General features: G+C 40.7%; 1 protein-coding gene across 2 annotated transcripts in view; it reads right to left on the bottom strand.

Moving 5' to 3' along the window:
* MKLN1 (muskelin 1) overlaps positions 1–21819 on the bottom strand; it is a 93784-nt gene that overhangs the window by 66932 nt on the left and 5033 nt on the right. Inside the window, exons 2-4 of one of the 2 annotated variants that reach the window (XM_082280176.1) lie at positions 12684–12753; positions 5021–5163; positions 3516–3604 (exon numbers count right to left, since the gene is read on the bottom strand). In XM_082280176.1, the coding sequence (XP_082136302.1) occupies positions 3516–3604; positions 5021–5163; positions 12684–12753 (302 nt within the window). The remainder of the gene's footprint in view (positions 1–3515; positions 3605–5020; positions 5164–12683; positions 12754–21819) is intronic. The other variant, XM_082280177.1, reaches the window with a different exon arrangement.

The following is a 21819-nucleotide window of genomic DNA, read 5'->3' as shown; positions in this document are numbered from 1 at the left end:
ACTTCCTTCCTGACTCCCAGGAGACACCTCTCATCCCTTCCGCCCCCTCTTTTTTGAGGCTTCCATAGGAGTGCTCAGATCTTCAGAAAAATCTCCTTTTAGAGCACCCACAACCTGACTTCTACCTGGAAAGAGAAGGCACTAAGTACAGCCTGGAAGCACTTTTTTCTGCACACCTTTGAGATGGTAATACACTACAATCAAAGGTGTTGAAAGCCTAAAGCTACATAATTCCTCCAGTTTTTATCAAAAAGCCACCACACCAAGTTTTGTTCCTGCAGGTACCAGAGCAATCCATCCTAAAACGTGTAACTGTTCGGAGCAGTTGAATTGTCACTCCACAGTGAGAGGAGCTCAGCAGAGGAAAAGTAATTTTTCAAAAAATCAATATTCTTCTGAGAAGGTATTTGAGTCACTTAAACACTTCTTAATCCACACAAGGATGATTTTAAGGGCTACTTCTCAATAATAGCTATGCCTAGACAAGGATTATAACTCTACAGCAGAGAAGGTAAGAGCAAAGGCATTAAACACAGTTATTTTAAATACCTCTCTCAAGCTAATTTCTGTGTCCCTCATCTACAGTCAGACATACAAACATGTACACTTGCAAAAATGAAGAAAATATCCATTAAAAAAGTATCCCTCGTTTTTGTTCCATCAAAGCCTAAAAATCTTGAAGCCTAGTTACCAAACCCCATGCTAGTAACAAACTTCAATGAGAATCACACCTGGTACTTTTCAAGCTCTTTCATGGCAATCAGTCTTTACACCTTCTGCTCTCAAGGACACAGCACAGAAAAATCTCTGCTTGGAGGAATCATGAGAACAGAGCCAGAAACAAAGCTCACAGACAAGAAAAAGATTATTCTTCAATATTTTGTCAGGATAAATATCTTCTTCCCTCTCTCCCGTTCTTTAATGAGGTGCTACATGAAATGTAAAAATTACCTGTCAAGTAGGTCAAAAGCCCGCACAACTGGGCATTTCAGTGCTCAGGAACTGAAGTTGAAGTAATTAAACTAACAGAAGTGCAAGGCTTTTCTTGACAGAAGGAGAGAGGTTATTCTTTCTGTGTTTTATGAGCCTGAAAATTCCTCTGATACGTGAGTAATGGTAGCTGGAGCAGGAATTGTCCCCCCTCCTTATCTCCCCATGGTTCCTCCTGCCCCATGCCCCCATACAAACCCCAGTGTTGTGTCATTGACAGTGCTGTTGTAGGTCCCTGTGCTGATCTGCGGAATCATAAAGCCAATTCCTGCTGCAGGGGCTGTGAAACTCCAAACCCAAACCTCACTGATAGCGGGATTTTGCCGTGTCAGTCCCCGAGAGCCCAAAAGGGCAGATTTTGGCCTCGTTTCCTGGCACTGTTACAAGGAACACAGCACGGTGCTTGAAATTTTGAGTTACTTTGGCTAGCAGCTTGGAAATTTTAACAAACTCAAAACATTTTCAAGCTGTGAATCTGAAAAATAACGGAATTTCATAACAGTGTTTTGCAGTTGTTTCACAGCAAAAAACGCTCTCACAACTTCATTAACAAAATGGCACCGGCCATCAACCAGAGGCTTTCATAGGTTTGGGTGACAAGATCATTTCCAGTTCTGTCCTAGCAAAGGAATTCCTTCATGGAAGACAGCTTCAAGAAATGAAAGGCTATAGGTAAGAGTTAAAGGAAAACTCACCTCAAACCACAACTAGTGAGGAAGTGACAGCTCAGTGCAAACCTCATATTAATGTATACAATAGAGAATGCTTATTCATGGAATGGTTTGGGTTGGAAGGGGCCTGGAAGAGCATCCAACTTCATTCCCCTGACATAGGCAGGGACACATTCCACTATCTCAGGTTGATTCAAGCCCATCCAACCTGGCCTTGGACACTTCCAGGGATCCAGGGGCAGCCACAGCTTCTCCGGGCAACCTGTGCCAGGGCCTCCCCACCCTCACAATCAGGAATTTTCTCCTAATATCTAATCTAAATCTACCCTCCTTCAGATAAGGCCACTTCCTTTTGTCCTATCACTGTGTGCCATTGTGAAAATTGCTACATGAAGATCCCATCCCAAGAAAACAAGGTACTCATGTAACTTCAGAGGAAAACATCCTGGTAGCAGAAATTAATCAGTGTTTCACTTTCATAACAAGTTTCAACTCACTGCTACATTTCATTTCATCAGAACACACCTTTCTAGAATACAATTTACACATCCAGAGAAGCAGCCAGAAATCTTTCCATTGGCCCCTTTAGCCCTCCAGGAACCACTTGATGGTTTTTAGCCACTGAAAAATAACATTTTCCAAAAACCTAATGCTGGAAGCTTCAGAATAAAAAATAAAAAATAAAAGTTTTTAAAAATTCATTTAACTTCCCTGATGTAGTCAACCTTTAACTCGATTCCTCTACTACTCTTGAGGTTTCCTAAAGCCAAGCACTACAGTTGCTTCCAAAAGTAGCAGCCAGAAACCAGCCCAGTGAACAACCAAATTGTCTGCTTCTCTAAGAACAGGAAACCCCACAAATGATTACCGGATTCCCAGCCTGAAGCTTTCAGTTCCTGACAAACATGAAGAGATTCAGAAACAACACATTAGAGCAAAGGGCTCTGAGGGGAGCCCCTACACAGCCACTATCATCAGAGTCTTGGCAAAGGAATTACCCAACACATCAAAACACTCCTAAATTCATCTAAATTAGCCAACAGGATCTTATCTCATTTTTCAGCAACTACCTCCTTGCTCTATTTTTAACCTTAAACTGCTAGTTTAAACCCAGTCATTCTTGTACTATCTCAGTAGGTAGGAAGGGAAAGATAAATTTACTGAGCAAGCTGAAAGGCTCCAAATCCTTGGATTAAATCCAAGAACTGTGAGACTCTTGTTCTCTCTGGCCTGCAGAAAGCAAGGAAGAGACATCCTCACCTGCTCCCAATCACACGTCCCAGCACCCAGCCTTCAGGAGTACCCCCTCAGCCCCTGCCCCAGCCAAACCAGACATCAGGGGGTACAACCCTTCCCTGCCCCTGGGTGTCATCTTTAGCCAGAGGTGAGTGAGACATCGTGATTAGAGCAGCAGGGAGAGAACAAGGGAGGCTTCTGCTGTTGCTTTATGAGTCGCGAGCGTGTTTGAGAACAAAACTTTTCAAGCTTTTTCAGACTCCAGGGCTGCCAATACTGAAACTTTTACTGCTATTTAGCTTAGTAATTTATTTAAAGCTCTATATAGCAATTCATAGGAGGACAGTAAGCAGCTTCTCCCGCAATTAGTTGACTCAACAGCTGTATTTCTGAAAATTGCTCTATTTTGCTTTCACTCTGCAGGATTTAAATTATGAAGCTACTATTTCTTATTAACAGGACTTCACTGTGTTCCAATCTAACCAGACTAAAAGATGATGAAATGGAACAGCTATTGTGGATACTTTGCCTGAGTACAATGAAGTCACAAGTGCCAAGACTGGCACAAGTATCAGAAGAGATTATTTGCTACTCAGAATGCTGAAAAAATGCATTTACCTATCTTAATGAATCGACAGGGGAACATCTGTTCATCAATTTTATGCTTCAAGGTGAATGTTTCTTTGTTATAATCATTCTTTAAGCCACTGTGGGAAAAAATAAATAAGGTTACTAAATCTTACCTTGTATTTTAGGACTAGCTAATAAATGCAATCTAGGTCACGCCTGAAACACGAAGCTTGTTTCATACCACTCTGAATCATCAGTACATGTGCTGGACCAAGGCCTGGGCTGCTCTCCACCTACCTGTGCCTCCCTGGGAGGCAGTATTGGGATTCTGGGAGGGAACTGGCTTTGGATCAATGCTGCTCCTCTGCATCTGGAACCCTGAGACTTCAGCTCCTGATATACTGAACTGCACTCTTCCATTCTCAAGAGGGAGGTGGACCAGATCTCAAAATTATCACCCTGACAAAGTGCTTTGTAATTCATTTATGGGCATTACTTTATAAAAATATCAAATATTTAGTATAATTTATCAAAAATCTTAACTCCATTTTTACCAAAAATACAATTACAGATCACAAAATGAGGATTTTTATTGAACTTCAGACAAGTGAAATTATATTAAATGCCAATAATTACTATGACACTAAAAGACTTCTTCCCCCACAATTGTAACAGCAATAAAGGCAGATTTCAAGACCGATCTATCTAAGAGGGCAGAAGTGTGGGAAGGGTTGTTGGATAGATTCTATACAGTCTTGAATGACACCTGCAATGTAGAATTTCCCATGTTTCTCAATGGCTACTCTGCTTGACTACACATGATGTACCCCATACATTCCCTGGAGATGGACTTCTCTTCCGTAGGCCTCCCAAAATTTACAGGTTCTCGCTAATCTCTTCTCTTGTACTCCTGGATATTTAACTCTCATTTCCCTTTCTGAAACAGCAGACCCCTTAAAAGGCCCTTGCAAATTTATATTAGCAACTACTCAGAAATTCTGGATAACCTGAACAGCCAAAAGGCTCTCACTTTAGTACCTAACAGTACAGTGCTACCAAATCCAACTAAACGAAGGAATATGCAAGTTTCCATTTGCCTGTTTGATTTATTTACCCATCTGAAAAGGCAGAGCAGCTGACTAGTTCAGATCTTTATGGCTGCAATGAGGTTTTTGACATGGGGAGTTACTTGGGCTTTTAAAAATTACTTCAAAGTCCCCTACACCTGGGGAATCATTTCTACTGTGCCTCAAACACATGGAAGGAAGGAACTGCAATCCAGCAGCGCTGCACCCTGCACTCAGCTCTTCCAAATCCCCAAGAGCTTGCTCTCCACAAATCCTCTGTGGTTAGAGCAGGATAAGGAAGGTTTCCTGGAGCAAGCGCTGGGACTGCTGTTCTCTGACCTGACCACAAACATGAGGGCAGCCAATGGCAGGGTCACAACCACAGCTCTGCCCCACTGCTGGCCATGTGTCTGCTGGGGAGCCAAGGGGGAAGAGCATTCTGGTCCAGCCTTTACAGTTCCCAGAGCTGATGGAATCACATCTTACCTGGATAAGAGATCTGTCATATTCTCCTCATTCATCCCACCAAAGACTTTAAACTTCTTTAAATTGCAGACATGTGTTTTCTCGTATTTGCCAAATGTGATGCTCTGGACTATGGCAGGTCTTTCAAGCTTCAGAATCAAATACTGCAGAAAAGAGAACAGTGAGTTTGAATATTAAAGCCAAGGCAAAACACACTAAGGGAGAAGCATTACAACCTCCAAATATTCAGTTTACACAGCCAAAGAATGAAAGTGAAGATGAAACCTCCCCATTATGGTATTTTCTCATTTGGTCCTGGAATGAAGGAAAGATTTTTTTAAGAATATTACTTTAAAAGCAGTTTACCTAGGAAAAAGATTTTGTTGAACTACTTATTCCTAGCAATTCTATTCAGAGATTACATACATTCCTTTAAGTTGGACGCAAGACTTCCTGAAATCTGGCAAATAGGATCAAACTACAGAGAATGAAGATTCAAACGCCCACTACAGCCTGAAATGAAACCTAAACGGAATACACAATTAGATAAATACAGTATGTTCCACATGCTAAGAGAACATCAAATTACTTTTCCTCTCTGGGCTGATGCTGTTTAACCACTGAACACTAAGTTCGGTGTGTGGCAAGCATAGGAACCAACTGCTTATTATTAACCATCCCAAATAAAAGGGAGCCACTTAATGACAGAAAAGGAGCTTTACATGGAAAATGATGAAAATGTTCTCCCTTGTGAACATCTGCTCCCCTCTCACACTGGGTGGACACAATCTGTGTATGAGTAGTCAGATTATCTATACAAAGGCCACAGCTACCAGCTTCACCAGCATTGCTGGAGGAAGAGGTCTGTTCCCATGGAAAAGCAGATGCAAGGAAGCACTTGCACCATTCATCAGGGTCCACTGAGCACCTTCCCCTACCAAACAGGTCTTGGGGGGAGTCTGGAAACAGTTTGTTTTGCAGAATACATCGAGTTTTATATCTGAAAACAGTATGTTTCATTCTCTTCCCTGATTTCTCAGAAATAAGCAGTGCACCGCAGAGGCAAAGCACAGAATGACAATTACTCATCGTGCTTGATTTTGTTACAAAACCCTGTCATCAGGACTCCAGCACGAGCAGACCAGCACACTGTAGGACACCTCCCACCGCAGGCTCTGCTGGTGGCCCTGTCCTCCACGCAGCAGCACCACCAAGCCAGACATGATGCCTGAGTTTTGGTCTTTCAGCGACATCAAGTAGAGTTATTTGCATGTGTGTGGCTGCTTTCTGTAGAGACTGAGTAGTATCTCCTATGCTAAACAACTCCATCAGTAGGACAATCTTACCCTAGACAGGTAACTTTTGGGAGAGCAGCAGAAAAAACTTGCTCATCCATTTAGTTCTCAGGTTTTGGGGTTTTTTTTGTCTCAGCCCTATAAAGCAACTAATTCTCAATCTAGGAGCAGTACTGATATTGTTCTGGAGAGCACCAGGATAAGGGTATGATAAATAAAGGTTTGACCTTAATGGCTGGTTCCTACTACATTCAGAGAAAGCTTAGATTAAGAGAAATACTTGTATATAGAGCAGTTACAGGTGAGGATGTAGATTGGATAGGTACAAATAGCAGATTTACTGTCAAAGATGTTTCCAGCATCTCATTGTTTTTCAAAATGAAGAAAATCAACCAGTATCAGCACTGTGAGGGTACAACAGAAGAATGCTTTGGTGCTTTTCCAAATACTTTTAATGAAAATTTTCTAGTTTTGTGAAGAACGCCATCCACCTAAATGTCAGAACCCACAGTTTACGCAGCAGCAAGCCATGCTGTTGTCTTGAAGTACTTCCCAAACTTCAGGAAAAGAACCCCACTAAAATTCTATAGAGAAAACTGATTTTCTAAAGCAGGAGAAAGGAAAGGATGAGCAAAAGGACGGTCCTTTAATGAGCAAGGCAGCACTCGATACATGGCACAGCCCGCTGCCAAAATTCCCATACAGAACAGACAGTACACAATGTCTAAGAACTCCTCCTACACCATCATATCTTCCCTGCAGATTTCTCCCAAAGCTGGAAAAGTGAAGCCAGCGCTACCAGCAATTGCAGTTCTTAATCCTGCTGGAATCCCAAACCTAATGCCTGGGCCATGAACACATACTTTTTCAAGTACCACACAAGATTTGCAAAAACTTGGCACAAACGTCACCCTGCATTATTCAATTCTTACCCTAAATTAAAGGAGAGAAAACCAGGACTGCAGTTAAGTCCTTTATGCCTGGAAGGGAGCAAGGCACAGCAATTACTCCACATGGCCAGCAGTGATTTCTTAACCCTACAGATAGGGAGGGAACTCTGCCGCCCTCCTTCCCTCTTCCACACATCCCACCACCTGCTGAGTCATGCAGACCTTACAGAAAATAGAAGCACAAAAACTAAAATCAACCTTTTTTTATGAATTGTCTGCTGATTGATATGGAAACAAAGGACAGATTTGTTTTAAAACCCTGTGCCTAGGTACGTATTTTTCTGGGTTTTAATGAATACATAGACATACCGAATTGAAAGACTTTCAAACTAAAAGATAAATTTAGATCTGCTGTTAGGAATAAATTCTTCCCTGTGAAGGTGGTGAGGCCATGGCATAGGTTGCCCACCAGAGAGGTTGTGGATTCCCCATGCCTGGAAGTGTCCAAGGGCAGGCTGGGGGGCTTGGAGCAACCTGGGATAGTGGAAGGTATCCCTGCCCCTGGCAGGGGGTTGGAATGAGATGAGCTTTAAGGTCCCTTCCAACCCAAACCATTCTATAATTCTATGGTGTATATATATATAAAAAAATACAGAGATGTACTTTTTGGGTTTCTATACAAACACACACTACTGCCACTGTGTGGGTACCAGCTATGAATCCCACGGATGTTGAAAAAACACACTGCCTCAAGAGCTGCTAACAGCTGGCTGCATGGATATTTCTGGACTGCTACCAGGATTTTAGCTGTGACAGACTATTCTCTGTAGCTCTGAAGGATGTGACAGTAATGTCTGTAAGATCAAGTGATTTATTCAACCTGGAGAGAACAAGTCTATGAGATTTCAGGCAGATACATACACCAAGATATTTGACACTTTTCCATTTTATTGCTGTGAGCAACATCAGTATATTTAAGGTCCATGTATTCATGCAGTATTCCAAAAATCCAAACTATAACTGAAGTGTTTGTCCATTAGAACACAGCACACAGATACTAATTGGCATGACTGAGCAAAAACCTCAGCCCAGTTGTTAGGCCTCATATCACAACACTAACAAAAAAAGATGCTACAGAACATTAGAACAGCAAAACTTCTGGTTTCTGATTCAACACATTTGTAAGTAAATATGCACAAAGAGTAGAGTAAGTCACATACGGCACTTCAGCACCCCAACAGCTCCTTACAGTGCGCCCCCAAAGAAAAGCAAGTCTAGCCCTGTCACACTGGGAGCTGCAGCAAATTCCAAACTTTTTTGAAGCTCTGGTCTGTGCTACCATTTGATGACAACCATATGCAGGCTGCTGCATCACACAACAGAGTGTAAATTTTATTAATGTACTTTAAATTAATTCCTGATACAGCAGGATGGAAATCATAGGAAAACTGTTCTTCAGATGCAAAACTGAAACCAATTGTTTGGACACCACCATTAACTTTATATATATGCTCCTCAACGGTTCAAAATTCACATCTCCACAAGACTGGAATGGACTGCTCAGGGAGCAGGTGGCAGAGTCACTATCCCTGGGGATGTCAAGAAACAACTGGATGTGGCATTTAACTGGACCCTGGCACTAAAAAGGTGGTGATTGGTCAAAGGTTGGACTCAGTGATCTCAGAGGTCTATTCCAACCTAATTGATTCTGCGATCAAATATGCTGAACCAGATTCCAAGCTGCACTACACAAACTGCTTGTACAATTAGAGCCACACTGTCTTTTATCAATTTCTTCCTCAGCTCTGCTGAAGCATTTTTTTTAATTAAGGAACAGTGAAGCTTGTACTGCATGTAAAATAAAACCCACAAAATAACAAAATAACAAGGGCTGCCCTTGTGCATGACACAAACATCTCAACTGCTCTTGCAATTAAGTTGGTGGCTAAATAAAAACCTATGCTTTTGTTCTACACATTAATAATCAAGCCACTCTGGGGAATTAAATGCTGCTCTGCACAGTCTTCCACATCAGACCATCACTGGAATCATCAGGATGAGCCTTTCTGACATGGCTGTGGTCTTCAGCATCACCAGCCTCATTGCTTCACACTTCCTATGTAAGACGAGAACGACATTAAAAATAGAACCATCAGCCCTCTCCTGCCTGAATAGGTTACTACATAACAGGTTTGTTATTAAATATATAATTTCTGGGTCATCTATTTCAAGACTCAAGAAAGATATCTAGTTTAATAAACAGAAAAACAGCTGTCAGATGTATTTCCTTTCACTGGCACTCATTCATAACCAACTGGTGGCTCCCATGGCCACAAGAATTATTTAACTCTACCATACCCATGAAGCCCGGAAAACCCTTTACTAAATATAGTCACATGGCAACACTTCAAGGGACTACACTTCCACTTTCATTTTCTTTCTCTTTTTAAAAAGGTCTGGTATGGACTTTAGCACATTTACTGCATTTTCATTGTGTTACTGAACACATTTTGATGTTTTTACCTATGTTCTTCTGATTCGTGCTCTGAAAGAAAAGGTGCCTGGAAAGGTTTTGTTTCACTCAGTGAGGGAAGGGAATAAACCAATGTTTAGGGACTCACTCATATTTTTTTTACCTCTAAGACAGCACAGCATCATCACCTCAGCAGGGAATTGCTAAACCCTGGCATTAAGGTGAGGCACTGAGGAGACAAATACGAGCGATTAGAGCTGCAGAGCTTATTAAAATATCTCACATTGAACACGCTGGACATCAGTCCTTGTGTTGTCCCTTAGCCCTGGGTTCAGCTAATAAAGTTGGAAACAAGGAGAGCTTTTTTCCCCTGAGTTTTAGTTCACTTCCTGTCAGAATTATTATGGCCACCCACACATTTGAGCAAGTGCGTCACCACACGAGTTACCAGTTTTTAACTGAAGAGCTGCCAACACAACACCCATAAAATGCCCTGCAGCTTCATTTTCTATAGGATACGTGATGCCTATACCAGGGATTAAAAGTCATGTGTATACATCAACCTCTTTTGGAATATGAACTACTCGACTTGATTTTTCCCCAAATTCTCTCCTCACCACACTTCAGTCATCCACTGTTTCAACTGAAGTTTTCCAAACTAAAATTCTGCTGTAAGAAACAAGGAAGCAGAACACCTATATAAATGTTCTTCCTGCAGTTAAACATGGCAGTCTTTCAATGGACAAGGCACAAGAACTACTTTGATCAAAATGCAAGCAGATCTGGAGTTCTTTTGTCAAGTATGAGAAACACAAATGGGAACTGCTTCTATATACACAAAAGTGACAAAAACTGCACTCTTTGCACACAGGACTCTTCTGCTGATTTTATTTCCCCATTTCCTCTTTCCAGCTAATTTTTCAACAGGGAAATTAAATCATAAAAAAAGCTTTGCATGAATAATTGAACACTCAGATTACAAACACAAGAAGTAGCTGAAGTATATATTACTTTATGTAGTATAAAGGCACTGCAAATACATCATCCCTCTTACTCAGTGCTCAGGATTGGGCTTGCTGAACACATGAGCAGCTACACAGTACTTCATATTTTCACTATTAGATACAGAGATTCAAGCAAGAAGATCCAGCAGCACTGTCTTTTCCAGTTAGGCAGACAGGTTTTCTGTTAAAGACAAAACTAAGTAATAGAATAAAACTCAAATACTGCCTTGCCAATCTCTGTTGCCACTATGAAGACTAGTTTTTTGCAAGCCAGGTCTTAATTCTGGATACCTAATATATGTCTCGATATGCACACACAGGTAGATAATGCCAGTGTTAATTCATCTCTCTCCTACCAAAAAGTTTGGATTAAATGTCTTGCTTAGCATGCAGAGCAGTGCCCAACTCTCCAGGGTTGGAGTCAAGTCATTCTGCAACAACATCTCCATTCAGGTCACGACTCACACACATGAAATTTTTGGAAGACATCTCTTTAACAAGCTCGTGTGGTTTGTACAGAAGTCTGCCACTCTAATTAATCCCTGCTTAATCTAAATGTCTGAGTATAACCTGCATCACTGCTTGTCAGCTTTAAGTATAAGTTGGGAATATTCTAAAGCATCCACTCACAGGAGGTGTGTTCCCATCCCAGAATCAGATTTTTATAAGTACTAACTGTTCAGGATGGCTCAGAAAATTGAAGAGCAGATCTGAGCACAACTAGGAGCACATCTCAGATGAAAAACCCAGTCCAAAGACACACCATGAGCCAGCCCTGCCTTGGGAACAAAAGCACCTCAAGAAAAACATGTGCTTCCTGCATGAAAGAAAGTAAAGGATGGTACAGACTGGAATACAATCCATGCTCAATACCCATTATTCAGCAATCCATAGTTCCTAGACAGACTAGAACTGCTTCAGGCTATGGATTAAAATCCAATGTTGTTTATCAAAATATGAGTATGTAAAATAATCCAATTAAAAGAGCCATAGGTGCACAGAGGATCAGTATCAGTCTTCACATTCAGGTTTAAGGAACAAGTTAATGGAATACAAAGGATAGCTTTCCTTCTCCTCTAAAAATCCCAAAACCTAATTTTACCGACACAATGACATAGAAGGATTGATCAGAAAATCCAGGTGAAACCTCTTCAGCTGGAGCAGATGACGTGCTGCTCTAGGGAGCCACCAGTGCAGACTCTGGATTTTTAACATAACTCCAAGGCAAAACAACAAAATTTACCTGGAGAAAAATCCTGTGATATTTCACTCATGAGGAATACTTGGATTAAGTAAGTAGATATGGAGAACTTTGCATGAGAGAGACACTGTGCAAGTCACTCTGCTGTATATCAGTGCTTTAAACAAAGAATTTAAAACAAGCAACATAAGAGACACAGAAGCTGATCAAACCATATCAGACTAATAAGGTACAGATCTAACACAGAGAGAAGGATAACATTCATTGAAGAGAGAAAAAAAGTGGAAAAGCATTTTCTGGATAATATAACAGCTTTAATAATAGTGAGAAAACAAATTAGATGCTAAAACCAATAAAAATCTTATTTTAACAAGGTGCTTAACCAGTAGAAGAGGTGACATTCGTGTCTCCAACCAGAGGCCACATTTCTAAACGTGCTGTTAGGAGAAACAAACACCAGCTCCTTAGATCTGGGATTCAGGGCCAAGAACCCACAACAGCCTCCAGTAGTGCTGACAAAGGGGGGGACCTGCACGCCTCATTAGCAGCTTAATCTCACCATAAGGTTTGATTATTTCCAGCACAACCACGATTGCCAAGGAGGAAACCTGAAACTTCCCCCGCAATGAAGCACTTCTAGAAGGATCACAAATTGCTAGAAATATAAGTATCTCATGTACCAACAACCTGCATTTTTCTCAGAGAAGGAAGCCTATAAATACATCAATGTCAATAGCAGCAGCCCACATTTAAAATAAGAACCCCGGTACACATTAAATTGTATGACACAGCTATAGAGCAGCAGAGATTCAGGAGCTTACCTGGGGAGGATAATTGCTTTCTGAAGACCATCGTGAGGACTGATCATTTGGCCTATCCACCAAGATATTCCTAAAAAATGAGAAGCCAAAAGTAATTTAAATAACAGCTGCATAGTTTACATCTCCAGTAAACGCGTTGTAGATTCAGAGCAGTAACATTCTCATGCAATTACCTAAATCATTAGGTACAGACTCAGGTTCTCCACCTTCTTTAATAAAGATTTTCTACATTGCAATTTTACAGGACCCATCAAAATACGCCCTCGAGCTTTGTGGTTGTGAAACGGAGCTCCAAGTTGCGAAATAAAAAAAAAGCCAAATTGTGAAATAAATCTAAAACAGATGAATTTACACAGGCCTAAGTCTGTAATGAAGTGGAAAAAATGGGCTTATTTACCTCAGTGGGGTAAGAACTTTTCAATAAGGTTAGAATGATGAGCAGGAGGGTTAATAAGCCAAAAACTCCTTTAGTAGATAGGCAATACTGGAATGGAGAGAGAGGGCTGCTAACCTACTTAAGCTTTCCCGAAGCATGGAAAAATGACCACCTGAGTCATGACAAATTTTGACAAGTATTTTTCATGAGCTACAAGCCCAGAACAACACACAAGAAAGCAGAAGTTCAGCTCTTCAACCAGCAAAATTGAGTTGCTTTCTTCATTTTGAAATAGTACAATACTTCGGTATTTAACAAATTCAAAATAGGGGTTTTTTTGGCTAAAATTAAACAGATTCATCATGACAGTTACGTGACACATCTGCTTTCTCTCCTATAACCACGCAGTAAAGCTCACGTCCCAGATTAAACTAAAAAAAAACCCTAAAAATCCCTAAAATATGTAATTACTGGCAAGGTGACAATGCACCACCTGCTGGACAGTGCTTGTGAGCTCTACCACATCCAACTAACGAACTCGTCAGCTCATAAAACTTATGTAAAAAGAAGGAAACAGTCATCAAAAGGCTTATGCCATCTCCATCTGCTGTGTAGGAGGAAAAGAACATGAGCATCTGGATTACTACAAAGGGCTGGAGGAAAAAGCACTCCAAGTAAAGCACCAAAGGGAAAGAGGTTAAGTCAGAGGTTGAGCATTAACAGACAGAAATTAGCTGGCTCCTTCCACACTGGGCAGCCCAAAATCACCGCAGTAGCAACGGTATCCAAGCAGTCCCACGATGAGACAAGGGACACAGCCAGGAGCCAGACCAGGGTGGCCTCTTAAATCTGAACACTTTCGAGAGCTGGCCAACTGGCTGTGTCTATCCAAAGGCTTAGAGAACACCTCCGGATTTTCACACAGTGCAGGAATAAAACTGAGCTTTCCCCTCCCTTTAGCTGATTCCCATCATAACACGGCGTTTATTAACACAGCGATGCCAGCACCAATCCAGGTCTGTGGCTGCTTTATTGACCCATCCCCACTTGGGAAAACACGACAGAACAGCACTGCCCCCGACTCCAACCCCATCAAACATAAAGAACATGGCTCTACAAAATTCAACATCCAGCTAAGAACATCATTTGCAGTGCAAAGAGGCTCAACTCCAAGAGAAAACCTGGCTCTGTCTAATCACAATTGGGACAAAACAAACCAACCTAAGCAAAGGGAACAATTTGGGAACTGAGATACGGATTTCTAATAAAAGCTGCCAGTCTGAAGGCTAAGTCACCATTAGAAACCACAAGACACTTGCTTCTAAGAAGAATCACACCTGCAGTCTCCTGTACCATGCCACAGGCAAGACATGGTATTTAATAAATTCTTAATACCTTTTAGCATCTGGAGAGAAAAAAATGCTAAACTTAAAGATATGTATTTTATATTAAATACTTTAGGGATGCAAAGGCAGATAAAACTAGATAACGCTATATGGCTTTTCTCCTTTATGGAACTTTATCCTAATCCTGGAACAAAAGAAGACAAGTTACCATATGGAATAAACTTTATTTATGATTCCATTACATTTGTTTAAACATTAGACAACAAACTCTTCAAATGCTGAGCAACACTTGCAGGAATTGGCACTGCCGCATGGTCAGATATTGCCCAGCTGGAAAGAGGCATTTTATACCTGGGACAGATCCCAAATATCATATTTTTAGAAGTAGATTTGTTTGCTTCTCCAGGTCAAAGATCAGTTTGCCACAACCAAGGAAGATCTCAATCAGTACAGCTAGGCAAGATAAAAATTCTTTCGCAGAGAGAGAGAGAAAAGGGACAGGCAGCTCACAAAAAATACAGGCTAAAAAGAAATGTGAAAGAAAGAAAGAGAGCTGTATCAATGGAGTTAGAAATGTTTAAAATATATGGGTTATTAATTTATTAAAATTAAACAAACATTAAAGACAGAAGTCCATGTGTACAAAGGCAATTTACCGTAACAGTTTAGGAAAATTTATGGACTTGGAGGAATTCAAGCACTGCAGCAGCCGTGAGGCAATAAGAAACAAACAAATGCATGTCCTAACAGCAGACGCCTTTTTCTGTGTAAAGCCCTTTTTCTGGACATCACAAAACTCCTGCACAGTACCCGGAGGGAGACTTTGCAGATATGACACCTAGATTAAAATCTGAGAAACTTTAGAAGTGAAAATTCCACTAACACAACAACTTTCTATGTAATTTTCACAACACATTAAAAAAAAAATAAATAAATAAAGGTATTTGTAAGCCCTCGAGCTACCACAAGTACCAATGGTTTTACACAAGTTTCTCCTGTGAAAAAAGCAAGCCATTAAACGTGGTTTGAGATAACTTCTTATCATCAGCTGCGGATACAAGATCCAGCCTAGCACGAATCTACAACACTGCCAAAGGGACCACCCCACCCACTCGCAAAGGATCCTCCCCCTCCATGCACCAGCAGCTATAATAAAGATTTGCATAAATAACTTCTTTCATCAGATCAATTCTCCAGTTCAGCTCACACCAGCGCCAGCACAAACTGAGACTAAAAGATGAGCAGCTGGATCCGGACAAGGGGTTCACACTGGAGTGAACTTCCAATCCCCACTTCCCACTGGAAAGAAACTACTAAAAAGATGAGATGATGTGGCACCTCTGCTATGAGAAGCAAAGCAGAAGGGGCCATTTTATTAACCCCACAAGCAATGCCAGAGGCAGCCCTGGTGTGCCTCATTTCCTAACCTGGCTGCCTGAAGAGCTATCAGCAGCTAAGCCTTTCTGCAAGCATTCCCATCGCTAAAAGGTAGACGGTTCCACGCACAAAGCTCTTGGCAGAGCACGGTGCAAGTTTCTTTTTATTACCCAGGCAGACATGGGTCTTGCAACTGCTGGAAGGAGATAATTTTTCCTTTTACCAGCCCAGAAACCGTCATATCCTTTGTGCCAACTGTTGGCTGATCTCTGCTGGAATGACAGAGGTGTCCCCATGCCTGGGGACTTCTCTGTGCAAGAAGCTCTGTGGGTTCAGACACAATAATCACTAAGGGAGAGTTTTCCCTTGCTCCAATGGGGAAGTGAGAAATAAGATGACTTTGCAGAATAGACTGCAAATTAGTTTTAAGGGGCTGCTATAATTTGCATCTAACCTAAATATTTTCATGGAGCTGCTATTAGAGAAATCCATGACTTTAGGAACGAGCCTTTAAGAATAAACAAATCCCAAACTCTCACTTTGCCTGGCACATTCACACAGCTCTTCAGAGAGCAGCTGTGCAGGAAAGGGCACAGGCTTTACTAAGAGGAATTGGAACTCAGGCTCTCTTCTAGAAAACCACGGAGCTACCAGGCCATTACACTGCAAAAAGGCACTTGGAGTGCTAGGAAAACACAGGCTGGCTGGAAATGGACTAAGTACTTGCTCCAGGGTTGTCCACATGATGATTCTTTCAGTTTTTCCTACAACCATCCCAAAAGAGATTGGGAAGAATACAGCAACTGGAATATACGGACTAGAATTTCCACTAAGTCCACTGTAAGACGTGGTGGATCAAACTATTCCAAACATGTGGAACCCTCAGAGCAGCCAGCAGAAAGCATCCACGGAGATAATCCTGCCTAGCCTAGACACTGGAATGTACACACAGTCTTAACCAAGAAAAACAGGGGGAAAAAAATGACTTACCACCAAAAAACCCAAAGGATCTGGAAAGAACTACAGGTTTTTTTTTCCTCCTACAACTCGCATAACTCACTACAACTCATGCTGGTTTCAAACCACCTGGCTGCAATGTTTGAAAACCTGCATGCACCTATGGCTGTCCCCTAAAGCAGGTCAAAAAACACTTTTTAGGTTCTGCTACAGTTTCTCTCCTTCCCACTGGAAGAGTTCTCTGCTTAGAGTGGCAGAAGGATGTAAAGACGTGACAACATCTTGGTTGAAACACAGTAAAAACGCAAAGTTATTGTGAAGTTATTATGCAGGTTCATTCAGGAAAAAAGTGGGAGGTTTTGGGGTTGCTTTTTTACAACAGGATTTCTTAACCTCTTGCAAAGCAAAACAAAGTTTGAGTAAAACATGTACAGAAGTGCACAGTTTTAAATAGCATAATGTCACGAGATTGGCTAGCTTTCTGCTCAATTTTGTTTCATCTCCTCAGCAGTCTCACACTGTCATCCAGTATATTATAAACCTATTTCTATCAAAAATAAAATAGCTTAGTAAGTACAGCATAACAAAAATAAACTGAAGAATTTAGAAATCACCTTACAGAAATATATTCATCAGATCACAGCTGACTATACTGGACAATAAACATGGCATTACTTAGCTCTGGCCTAGAAACAGCCCAATTAAAATCAGGTTCACAATTTTTTTCAATTAACAGTTTACTTTCATTTTTTAAGCTGCCTATCATCACTGCCAGACCAACCAAACTGCTTCTTAAATGCTAAATGACCCTGTTGCAGACATTTCCAGTACGGCAAGTTAGGAAGTGGGTTTTTTTTTTTTCACTCCCCTCATCCAGTTAAGACTTTTTTAAACAAGATCTTTTGGATTCATCAGTTCTTCCTCAAAACACAATGGGAAATAAATAGTATTGATAGTGACTAAAACAGCAATGTAGTGCAGGAAATTATAGAATCACTTGGGATTGGGAAAGCCCTAAGATCACCAAGTCCAACAATTAAACCAGCACTGACAAGGCCACCACTAAACCACGTCCCCAAGTGCCACATCCACGTCTTTAAAATCCCTCCAGGAACGGTGACTCTACCACTGCTCTGGGCAGCCTATGCCAGGGCTGGACAACCCCTTTGGTGAAGAATCCCTCCCTGATATCCAATCTAACCCTCCCCTGGCACAACCTGAGGTCATTTCCAAGTTATCAGAGCTTGGTAAATAACTTCTATTCCAGTGACACTCAACGACCCTAAATCACGGATTAAACTTTTGACTGTATCACTGAGAGATTCAAATCCTTGGTGGCAAGAGCTCCCAGCTCCAGGCTGGGAATATCAGTATTAGCACAGAGGAAAAACAAACAGGTGAAAAAATAAAGTCAGGCTTATTTACTTATGTTGGTACCCAGAGTAACTCCATGCATCACAGATGATTACCAGCCTAATTGTCCCAACATTTAGGGATTATAGTTCAGATGCAATTTCATTGCTAAGTGATGCTGAGAATCTTCTAAGCTTGAAAAATTACCAAGGTTTGTTACCTCCCTGCAAGGTTTGTTACCTACCTAACTTTGGGTTTAAATTTAAGAATTGTTAGATTACTAAAATAGATCTTTTCTATGTACTTTAATTAATGTCTACCTGCTTTTTTGTAAGAACATAACTCAAAATGCCAGTGATATTAGTGAACTCAATGATTATGAGATCATCTGAAATAGTTTCTTTTGCTCATTTCTTACTCTGTCCTTTTGTACATGTCCAAGACAAGGATATTTGAGGACACAAGGATATTTGAATTCCAGCCTTTTAACTAAGCCTAGGTAAGATACCAGAAGACTCCCTGAGTAGAAATAAATCCCTGGCTTAATAAAAAGACCAAGAACAGCAGGCATTCTGCCTTTCAACACTCAAGGAAAAAGATGAACAGATTAAACTCTTCAGTTCACTGAACTTGTAGCCAATAGATAAAATAATGGAGTAAAATCTTCCAGAGTTTAAAACATCACCACCCACAACCACTGGATAACAAAGTTCAGTTTTCATTTTGAGAAAATCTCATATCTAGCTTGAAAATAGTTTGGGTCTTATGTGAACATGGGGATTTCTACCGCCAGCAATCACCAGAAAAGTCACTGAACTTTGACTTTCCAAATTTTCCACAGTTCTGGTGGAGCAGCCCACTTCAGCACTGCTCACTTCTCCTTTTCAAAAGCATCTTCTTAGGACGGGACAGATCCTTTTTAAGTAGATTAGAGGAAAGCAATGTCTAACACACATCTATGTAAATCCCCTGTGCTGCATTTTGGAAGCATCACGACCTCAGTAGAGTATTTTTGTTTGACTAATGCACATATGGAAAAATTTAACGAAGGCCAGGAAGTAGATTAAAGCCTTCCCTGATTTCACAACAGCGCAAGGATGCTCTTATATTCCACAGTATCTGTAATAATTCCACTCAGGGGAAGCCACAAAACCAGACAGAGTGATTACATGTGAAGATATACATTGCTAATGTAAGCCATAAACACATCTTTAATACTCATCAGCACCGTAACCTCACACCCAGTAGAAGTTCACCCAAAAAACTGATGCCTGTAAAAGAATTCAAAGCAGACAATGTTCAGTAAAACAGACTGAAGTGCCCTCATGCCCAAACTGATGTCAGGTTTGGAGATTTTTCCACCAAAACTCTATGGAAAATGCCTCCTGGTCCCAGGCGGGACAACTTTCACAGCGCTCCTTTCAAAATCAAGCTTCTTTCACTGACAGTGCAACTCAGGGAATGCAGAAGACAAAATACTGATCTGGGAAAATGAGGAAGTATCAGCCTGTAAAGTGCTGGTTATTTGGAGAAACGTAGTACAGGTCAAACATTTGACCCTGGAGTTACATTAGGGAATAATTCCTTATTTTCGATCAATATACATAATTCACGCTAAAGGATACAGCCATTCCCAGGCCAAAATTACTTCCATACTTGGCAGCTTCCAAACCCTGTAGCAGAAACCAGGATTTTTAGGAGACAAAATTCAAAGTTAGCAATTGTACACTGTTACATAAGAGTGGAGTGGGAACTCATTCACCAATTCCTTATTCATGGGTCAATTTACCTAACCCAAATTTTTACCTCCAATTTTAACACTCTGCATTAAGAGCATCTCTTTACTAATAAAACTTTCAAGTGCAGAACAGGCTAGGAAATTGCTGTTTAAATATAATTACCATAAGAGCCAAATGCTGCTTAAACAGAAAAGGATTCCAGAAAAATACAGGTCATGTCCCAAACAGAGTTTAAATGTTTTTTCAGGCACCTTCCCAGAGCTTGAGCATGACATTATGAACTCAGCCAGTCTCAGGAGGAAAGGCAAGGGAAGAACAAGGAAAACACCACCAAATTCAAATTGACCAGAGCACAATTTTTCTCCGTGATGAAGATCCTGTCCTTTTCCAGGAACAGAGGGTGCCAGCAGAGGAAGAGCAAGTGCTATCAGCCAGTCTGGTTCTGCAGTTTAAATTCAGACATGCAGGCTGCTGTCCTCAACTTAAATAGATGGTTGTGTTCCTTGATTTAAATTGATCCAGGAAATAATTTCTCAAGGATTATGCGCACCGAGTCGCAAGTAATGACTGAAATAGCAACTACCTAAAGCAACAAACCACTCTACATCTTCAGTGCTCCCTCCTCCCCTTCCAGTAACCAGTGTATTATGGAATTCAGATCCAGTGAACTTACAGTTCATTCTTCCCACAAAATTCAACAGGCAAAAAAAGCAAAATTACATTTGGGTTTACAAGTTTATATTAATATGCAATTAAAGTCAAGCACTGGCTTGCTTTGGAACAAGTCACCATCTGTGTAAGTCATGGAATCAGTGCTACCCACACCACTTAACCTCAGCAAAAAATCAGAATCAGATTACAAAGTCGATGGTGGTGATAAACCTGACCGTTCTACCAACATCTGATAAAAACATAATGAAATGTACACATTTAAAAACCTTATTCTTTGCCATGAAAATAAAAAAAAAAAAAAACAAACCAAGCAGACTGTACGTGATGCCTGAGCAACAACATTTATCCCAAGGAAAACTCTGTTACAAAAACTGGTTAGTCTTTAAACCAGTAATTAGCAATTAAGAGCCGGAAAACTTTTATTAGACTCATAGGCTATCCAGCCACATACACAGCAAATGATCCACCATCTGATGATGTTAACACCTCCCATGAAAATTTTACATTCTTAATGTTCCTGTAAAATGCCATCCCAGAAAAGGCTGAACATCAGAGCACTACAGGTTCTGCCAGGTTGGGCACACCAGGGAACCTGAGCAATTAGCATTTCACCTGCCAGTGAATAAACCTGTCTAATCTCTTAAATAATGTCTATATTTTAACTGGAGCCTAAAGAGATTTCTCCTGATACTACAGCACTTGTGCTTTTACCTGGGGAGCAAGAGTACCATAACTCATAACTCCTTACAACTTCATAATTTTGTGATTTTTTTTTCACTCCCTCTACCTCTGACATTTTTCTTTCTCACTAATTAACTTTATCAGACACCAAAGAAGCACCTAAAGATTATGTATTCAGTCTGTAGGCAACTTTATTTTCTACAGAAATATTCTGGTTTTTAAGTACTGAATTTCAGCTTTCACAGAAAAATCCTAGGCTACAGAAGTGATGCAAACAAGAAGGAAAATGCCTGTCAGAACATGAGGCTGTCTAGAAACATCCAGAAAATCCACACAAACAAGCAGAGGGGGAAAAAATATTTTCCACTGGCCACTGGAAAGGATGAAACGCAGAACTGAGAACATTTCTATACAGCATTTGCATCCCCTGCTCATTTTAATAAATGTTGGAAGTATTGATCAATATTAAAAGTCATCAGCAGTTACAGAGCCAGCCCCTGTGCCCGCTCACCTTCCCATATCTAAAAGCAAAGCAGTTACAAAAAGGAAAGTGAATTGGCTATGTCAAAATACTGAAGTAAAGCTAGAAATGCTGACAACTTAAGCTGAAAAAATATATTAACACTTATTATTAG

Source organism: Coloeus monedula (assembly GCF_965178545.1).
Source record: "Coloeus monedula genome assembly, chromosome: 4".
In the NCBI taxonomy this organism is placed as follows: domain Eukaryota; kingdom Metazoa; phylum Chordata; class Aves; order Passeriformes; family Corvidae; genus Coloeus; species Coloeus monedula.
This window is presented reverse-complemented; position numbering and strand designations above follow the sequence as displayed.